Source organism: Formica exsecta, unplaced genomic scaffold (genome assembly GCF_003651465.1).
Source record: "Formica exsecta isolate Colony F162 unplaced genomic scaffold, ASM365146v1 scaffold82, whole genome shotgun sequence".
Lineage (NCBI taxonomy): Eukaryota > Metazoa > Arthropoda > Insecta > Hymenoptera > Formicidae > Formica > Formica exsecta.
The window spans coordinates 1,902,347-1,910,409 of record NW_021853592.1 but is presented as its reverse complement, the minus strand read 5'-3'; the positions used below and the strand labels follow the sequence as shown (position 1 = coordinate 1,910,409).

Sequence of the window (8,063 nt, the reverse complement as noted above, 5' to 3'; positions counted from 1 at the left end):
CTTTCCCTCTATCACATACAGAGGTTATATATTTGTTTTGATAATGTCGTAAACACATACACTTTTTAATAATTTAGCCATTTACTACCATTGAATATTATTATTGAAATATGTTAATGAGAACGATTTTCTCTTCGATAGAAGAGAAAAAAATACATGCATTATCAAACGACTACGTCATAGTATTTGTAATTGTCTTTTAATGACATATGTTTGTTTAGAACTGTATGGTTGTATTTTTCTCTTTTTTTTTGAGAGATACATTTTTTCTTGCACATAATCCGGAAATGCCGAAATTACTAGTGAAACAATATTTTTTTTTTTTGCGTTGTATATTCTCTAATATAATTGATGATAAAGTCATGTGCTATTACTCCAAAGTATGTATAATTTTAATTTTTATTATATTTGAGATATTGTGATATTATATAATATCATTATATAATTGAAAAACAATAAATCTAATTGATTCGATTTTTTACATTTATTTTATGTCATTAATTTTTATATCAATAGTATAGCATAAAATATTTTCTATGTGTGTGTGTGTGTGTGTGTGTGTGTGTGTGCGTGGTAATATTTTCCCCTTCAAATTATAAATTATTGTTTTCAACACATATATACATCTTATTATACTTTACTTTACTATTTTATTCGCACAGGTATAATGGTAAATGAATGATGATGGCATATTTTGATAAAAATAATGAAGCATCAAAAGGTGCAAGAGCAAAACAGGATGAACAATATGAAATTCCAAAGAACAAAAATGTAACAAAGACTGGCTTAGATGTATTATATACATCTCGAGTAGATCGCAATGTAACTGATGAAGATCTGGGAAGGAAAATATTATCATTGAAACATTTATTAGAAAAAGATCCAAAAGCTGCTGATTTGAAATGGTCTCTTTTCGTGGCAGCATCCAATACTTACCGTTATGACAGCTGTTTAAAGCCATTTCCACCTATGTACATTAAAAACGAGTGCAAGGATATTGAAGCCTTGGTATATTAAAGATTCAATATATGATATTTGTATACAATGTGCATATCATTTACAATTTAATTGTTTGATATGTCACTTTCTCTGCAGAGGAGAGCCATAGAATCAGTTCCTCCTTTACCCTTGATACGCAAAGAACTTAATGAAGCTGGTGCATATGAAAATTATGGTGAAACAATAGAATTATTATATTGGGTATTATTACGATTAAGAGATCCACACATTAAGAGTGTGCAGAAAGAATGTGTAAGTCTGTGTATTATTATTTCTGACAAAAAAAATTTCAAAAAAAGCACACATAGTATATGACATAAGATCTTAGATAAATTCCTATGTTACAGTATGATTCCATATTGAATAAAGTGCCATTGGAAGTGCCAGTTTCAGCTCCAAATCTTATATTTCAAGTGGCAAGTGCGAAGCAATCTGCACCAGAAGAGAAATGGAAATCAAGTGCTAATGGTCATTCGACGTTTTATGCGTACCATGGCAGCCGTTTAGAAAATTTTCATTCCATCATGCATTATGGTTTACAACAAAATATGTGCAAGGTATAGTAAATACTAATATTATTAAACTAGAATAATTTTTCTTGTATAAATGTTTTTTCTCTGTTATGAAAATTATATGAAATTGGCAGGCATTTTTAAATAATGTTATTTTTTTTAGAGATCACAATTTGGCAAAGGAATATATCTTTCGAGCGAATTAGGAGTGAGTTTACCCTATAGTCCTGTGGGTTATGGATGGGGAGGCAGTCTTCTTGGAAGTGAAATAAGTTGTATAGCTCTCTGCGAGCTTATCAATCATCCTGATATAAAGAGAGGAGATTCAAGTAAGCCTACAGTATATCTGTGAATGACTGCGTATCAAACTTTAAAAGGTAAATTGTTATAATAGTATTACATTTTAGGGGATAGGGCACAAAATACATTGAGTGACTCAATTGGTGGAAGAATACCAGACAAATATTTTGTAGTAACAAATAGTGATTTAGTAAGGATACGTTATCTGCTTGTCTACACCCAAGATCTCCATACAACTAGGTAAACTGTATAAGATAATATTAGTCATAGGCTTTGTTTGATTACACAATAATTACTATAAATTTTTTATTATTTCAGTACTGCTGATAATTCAGGATTATTGGTATGGTTCAAGCAACATAAATTACTGACGTTTGTGCTCGGCTACGTCGTGCTGTTAGCTTCGGTTGGATTAACACAGAATAAACAAGTAGAGAAATATTATAGGTTATTTATCCAGAAAGCAGGATTCGAATAAAAAAAATGATAATGCAAACATTGCAATAAATTGGTTTTGAAATATGAGGAAAAAGGTTATAAGTACCATATTTTCATAAAATTAGGCTTCATGTGCCAAGATTTTTAAGTAAGACTAGAAAAGAATATTTTTTTATCTTTGTATTAAATAGACAAAATATACAGAAAAAGTGTTTTCACGATTTTTAATTTTGACATTTACAACTTTTTATATGTCGAGATATAAATATCCATTGGTGTATATATGAACAATGTTATCTTTTATATACATTCTTTTTAAATATATATGATAATTGAGTAAATATTTTATATAAATCATATAAAAATTTACATATGCATATCTATACACATACATACACACATATATACACACATATATATTACATTATTTCTTAAAAAACATTTTTTCTATAACTTTTTAATATCGTGAGAGTATAATAGGAAAGTTCTCAGTGACTAAATAATCATCTTCAAATAAAATGATGAGATTTACCTCAAATTCTGAAAAAAATATTGAATGCATAAATTTGTTGTTTGCATTTTTTAACAGAATAAAATAGATGGAAAAAAATATTCTTACCAACTTTGAAGTTGCTTGTGCTTAAAGTAGGACATGTAAATAATCTTGGAAATATCATGTAAATTGGAATAGCAAGATTTGTGCAAGCATTGCCTTCACCGATTTGTATATTTTGTATCTCTGTCGCTGTAAAATGCTGTCTCATAAATTATTGCCACAATTTTTACATGGACTAGTTATTCTTACCGTCTCTAGAGTATCCTTCTGCACATCCACAGGTTTCTACCCTTACTAATTGTAATTCTATGGACTTTATAACAGTTTCGCAGTGTTCAATTACCACCTACAAATACAAATAATAAAAATATAGTATTGCAGATAATAAAATAATATGCAAAAAAAGTTATCTATATATACTTCTCCTGTCAGAGGTTCAGACAGTTTGCAATACAAAGAGTTTAATCTTCCCGAAATGCAAAACTTTGGCACATTAGGTCTATCCTTAATATTTTGCAAAGATTCTGGCATTATTTTGAAGAACACAATTTTACTGTGTTCTTTTTCTACCTTACTATTTGGTTTATCTTCTACTATAAACTCCAGTGACTTGCTCACATCTTTTGCAAGAAAACTTCTTTTTATATCACAGCGTATCAAGTACTGTATATTTACAAAAACACCATGATATGTTTCAAAAAGAGATTTACTTCCTCTTGGCTTTAATGGTAATTCAAATGGTATTTCTGTCTTGCCACTTGGAATCTTCCCAGATGGAGCAACGTCTAATGTATATTGTACCAATTGTATTGGCTAAAACAATAATTACAATTTGTTAGGATCTGTTATAGATTTATTCTAACAGAAAAATATATCTATAAGAAATAAGAGAGAGATATAGTACAGCTTTTGCTTAGAAGCTTTAGAACTAGTACAGCTTTCACACTTATTATACAATGGCATTGCACAATTTACAAAAAACAACAAAAATGCAAAAATTGCTTTAATTCGAGATTCATAAAACAATAATTGTGCAAACAAGGAAGTCCATAGAATTTATTAAATTTATTATAAAAATATATTTGCTACTAACCTTAACTGAATTATAAAATGCTTCGAATATACCGACATTTTTTGAACTAAGCTGCAAATTCACTGAGCCTTCCATAGTGAGAAATATGCCATCGTGCTTCACGTCCGAATTGTTCTTTAACAATATCAGACCAGCAACCACTTCCTACAACATAGCCTCAATTTCAGACTTAAATATTGAGCGAAAAAAACAATACTCGTATAACGAACGACTAACCCCTTCGTAATATATTTTGCTCGCACGTTTTAATTTTATATCTATATTGATAGACATGACTTCTAATTTCTGTGACACTTGAATCAGTGACAGTCAATGACAGTCAGTGTCAGTGATGCCAGCACGAGGTCCGACTCACTGACTCGGCAATGGAGGGGATAACGCACCAAGCGTGAATCGCGTACATGTGATGCGTAGAGCGCTCTGCGCATCACATGTACGCGGTTCACGCTTGTGTGCGTTATCCCCTCCACTACCGAGCCGGTGAGCCGGGACCTCTGGCATCACTGACTTGAATTATAACTGTCAAACGAACCGGCTCACCATCTGTCAACGCATTAGAAGTTGTCAAACAAAATCAGCTGTCAACACAAGTCTCACGCAACCGAATAAACTGGTACATATTACATATGTGTTACCCACTGAGAACATTCGTCGACATTGGCTATGCAATTCAATGTCCATGTTTCTATGTTCACAGAGGGCGTATCGTTTTCAAGGATCACATAAAACCGGACTGTGAGCAGTGACGTCTCTCGTCTCTCAGGCTTCTCTTTGGTTTGAACGACCATCGCGATTTGCTGCACGCGCAGATTCTCTGACTCACCCCTCTGGCCCCGGAGGCGCCACCGAGCAAACAAATTCAAATCGAGAGAAGACGTTACTGTATGAGTCCAAGTTTTGTGTGACCTGTGTTGCTTACTTCTCGGAGGAAACGGCGATACATATTATTTTGGCATCACGAAAATAGCAGTTTCCTTTACGTGAACGTGATTGACAATGGCGACGAGAAATCGGACCGCAGTTACGGTGAGTAAATGATTTATATACGATGTGGGAAAATACTTAAATATTTCCTCTATGATGGAGGTCATTCTTTGGCGGTCATAAGAGCTAGACATCTTTAAATACCCCTCGCGTTCTTTTAAACTTGTTTGCCACGTTTCGGTGAACCATTTCCGCTTCTTTAGCATCCCAACAATGATCCTTTGATTTTCCTGAAATATAAAAGTTGCCTTATTATAAGATTTCCTCCAAATTATTTCTGGGATATTTCTTCTCTTTTCCGCGCGCCTTCGATCATCCGCGAATGAGATATATATGGAAAGTTTACGAATTAAGAATGTTAAATTCAAGCATTGATATTCTGTCGTTTTATCGAGAAATCTTCATATTTTTATAAAAATATATAAAAATATATTTTTGTAAACGATACTTATATATAAATGTGACTCAAATTCATATCATTTTTTCATAATAATTATTTTCTTTCTCACAAGTAAATGTTATTTCGCCCTTCTCTATTGAAAATGATACTTTTGCCATGTGTAGAATATCGATTAAAATAAAAATATTACATTGAATGAGAAAATATATATATATATATATATATTTCTCTACATTATAAAAATCCTTAGAATATTGTATTTTAAATTTTATCTTTAAGATTTTTCTTTTATGTTACAGATGAACCATACAAATCAAGAGAATATTAAAAATGTAAAATCTTCAATTATTGTACCAGCGAATACAAAAAGGGCGGCACTAGGTGAAATAAGTAATAAAGTTAACACATTGAGGGGTGCACAGCCCATAGATAGGACTAGCTTATTGCAAAAGGATAAGAAGAAAGTGGTAATACCAAAGCGACAAGTTGTGAAACCAAATGTATCTGAAAAGCCAGTGCAAGTTGTACAGCCAGTTATTTCTGTCATGGCTAAAGTAGATAATGTCTCCAATGCAGTTATCATACCAACAACTCCCGTTACTCAAAAGCGAAGAGGGATAAAGTCATTTTCGACAGATCTATTAAAATTTGAAGATATTGACGAACAAGATAAAGGAAATCCTGTTCTAGTTTCTATTTATACCAACGATATACACGAGTATTTAAGGACATTAGAAAGAAAGACCCCTATTATAAAAGGATTTCTATCAGGCCAGGAAGTCACTCCCAAGATGAGGAGTGTGCTGGTAGATTGGTTAATCGAAGTACATCAACAATTTCGGTTAATGCAAGAGACATTGTATCTCACGGTCGCAATTATCGATCGTTTTTTACAGGTATAACTGATATTATTAGCGTGTCACAGAAATGATGCAATACATTTATCTTTTTAATCTAAAAAAAATATTAGTATAAATGTTTTTCAGTCTTTTATGTTACATCTCGATATACACTTTATTGTTGCAGTCTTTCAAAACCATAGACAGAAAGCAATTACAGCTGGTAGGTGTGGCAGCTATGTTTATCGCTAGCAAATATGAAGAAATGTATTCGCCGGATATAAGTGACTTTGTATACATCACAGACCAGGCATATACTAAATTAGATATATTGGAAATGGAATTACTCATAGTGAGAACCCTAGATTATTCTTTCGGCCGACCATTACCGCTGCATTTTCTTCGAAGATACAGCAAAGCTGGGAAGGTATTACACATTTGCTGAAACATTTAATAAGCTTTCATTTGTATTATTATAAATTATATATCATTATAGATAGGGTATATTATAGTTCTCTATATAAATCATGTCATTTATTTTAAGGCACTTCCTATACATCATACAATGGCCAAGTATTTCCTCGAACAAAGTTTGGTCCACTATGAAATGTGTCATTATCCACCTAGTCTCATTGCTGCAGCAGCAATCTATCTAGCATTTTTGTAAGAAATAGCATGTTTCATTGCATATCTCGAAATATCAATAAATAATAAACAATAATTTTTCTTTTTCAGAATTATTGGTAATGATGAGGAAGATGAAAGCAAAGATATCTGGACAGACACTCTAGCATACTACAGCACCTACTCTAAGGACGATGTGTTACCTGCAGTGCGTGATATAGCTGCCATGATAATAAATGCAGAAACAAGCAAATATCAAGCTGTAAGAAAGAAGTACGTCCATGTGAAACATATGAAAATTAGTGTTCGGCCAGAGCTTAAGTCGCCAATTATGCTTGCCATTGCAGCAAGAAGCAATGAAACAGAATTATAATAGAACAGAATAGAATTTATATATTTGTGACATTATATGATATTGAGAGATTATTTTCAATAAGATATTTGTATGTCATATCAAATACGTAATGAATCTAATCATGAACATTATAGTTCATGAAAGCAAAAAGAGAGAGAGAGAGAGAGAAAAAGTGAGACCGCATCCTTCAAAAGATAAAGCGAACTTTATCATAAAGTGATGAATATTGTATGAATTATTGTATTTGATGCACAAATTTTTCTTATTGAATTTATTCTCGTTCAGTCACAAAGTAGCGAAAAACAGGACGTATTTAGAGATTTATATACAAAAGTTTGTTAAGATTAGCACGAAAATTTAGTCAGGTATCACTGATGGACTTTATTTTGGACTGCCATAGTTAAACTAGGTATAGCAGAAATCATAAAAATGCATCTTTTATAATGAAATATTAAATAAAGCTTTTAGTTTTTATTCATAGCTGATTATAAAAATATTTTAATTTTGATATACGTCCTACACATACACACACATACAGATACTTTTAATGTCACCATATAGAAATATGTAAGTATTCCAAGATATATATATATATACTTCATTTTTTATGCTTTTATATTAATATTTTTCTCAATTATAGTCTTTCTTAATTATTATGGAAACCATTTAAGTTTTTTGCTTGCTACTTTGAAATATAAATTGCATAAAAGTTATGTGCAAAAATCGGATATAAGAATTTTTGGAGATTATTTATGAAATTTTTATCAATATGGTGATATAAAGTTTATACTTTAATTATATACGTTATATTACTATATATCCTCTATAATATGTATATAAAATAATTATTGTATAAGCATATTTGCCTGAAGAAAGATAAAATTTTATATCGTTAGTTAAGTAATCCAAATTTTAACAATTCCAAATTAAAGATGAATGTTTAATATATACATGACAAAATTT

At 31.2% G+C, this 8,063-nt stretch overlaps 3 protein-coding genes across 9 annotated transcripts in view; 2 read left to right on the top strand and 1 right to left on the bottom strand.

The window, feature by feature from the left end:
• LOC115244401 (protein mono-ADP-ribosyltransferase PARP16) overlaps positions 1 to 2,781 on the top strand; it is a 3,929-nt gene extending 1,148 nt beyond the window's left edge. The window contains exons 1-7 of one of the 4 annotated variants that reach the window (XM_029821999.1): positions 5 to 23; positions 663 to 1,008; positions 1,096 to 1,251; positions 1,347 to 1,556; positions 1,675 to 1,840; positions 1,919 to 2,051; positions 2,130 to 2,781. In XM_029821999.1, the coding sequence (XP_029677859.1) occupies positions 679 to 1,008; positions 1,096 to 1,251; positions 1,347 to 1,556; positions 1,675 to 1,840; positions 1,919 to 2,051; positions 2,130 to 2,289 (1,155 nt within the window). In that variant the 5' untranslated portion in view covers positions 5 to 23; positions 663 to 678 and the 3' untranslated portion in view covers positions 2,290 to 2,781. The other 3 variants (XM_029821996.1, XM_029821997.1, XM_029821998.1) reach the window with 3 other exon arrangements.
• On the bottom strand, positions 2,453 to 4,282 carry LOC115244402 (vacuolar protein sorting-associated protein 26C). 4 transcript variants are annotated; one of them, XM_029822001.1, is made up of 6 exons: positions 4,115 to 4,279; positions 3,899 to 4,042; positions 3,226 to 3,618; positions 3,055 to 3,151; positions 2,869 to 2,994; positions 2,453 to 2,789 (listed from the first exon to the last, which is right to left on the bottom strand). In XM_029822001.1, exons 1-6 carry the CDS (start codon positions 4,169 to 4,171, stop codon positions 2,707 to 2,709), a joined length of 900 nt encoding a protein of 299 aa, XP_029677861.1. In that variant the 5' UTR covers positions 4,172 to 4,279; the 3' UTR covers positions 2,453 to 2,706. The 4 variants fall into 4 exon arrangements, 3 of the variants coding, with proteins under 3 accessions (XP_029677861.1, XP_029677862.1, XP_029677860.1); XR_003885377.1 differs by having other exon boundaries at positions 2,460 to 2,789; positions 2,869 to 3,004; positions 4,115 to 4,281; XM_029822002.1 differs by having other exon boundaries at positions 2,453 to 3,004; positions 4,115 to 4,282.
• A 331-nt stretch (positions 4,283 to 4,613) lies between these two features.
• Positions 4,614 to 7,624, top strand: LOC115244400 (G2/mitotic-specific cyclin-B). The gene is made up of 5 exons (XM_029821995.1): positions 4,614 to 4,924; positions 5,582 to 6,178; positions 6,309 to 6,548; positions 6,666 to 6,784; positions 6,857 to 7,624. Exons 1-5 carry the CDS (start codon positions 4,895 to 4,897, stop codon positions 7,116 to 7,118), a joined length of 1,248 nt encoding a protein of 415 aa, XP_029677855.1. The 5' UTR covers positions 4,614 to 4,894; the 3' UTR covers positions 7,119 to 7,624.
• The last annotated feature ends 439 nt before the right edge of the window (positions 7,625 to 8,063 follow it).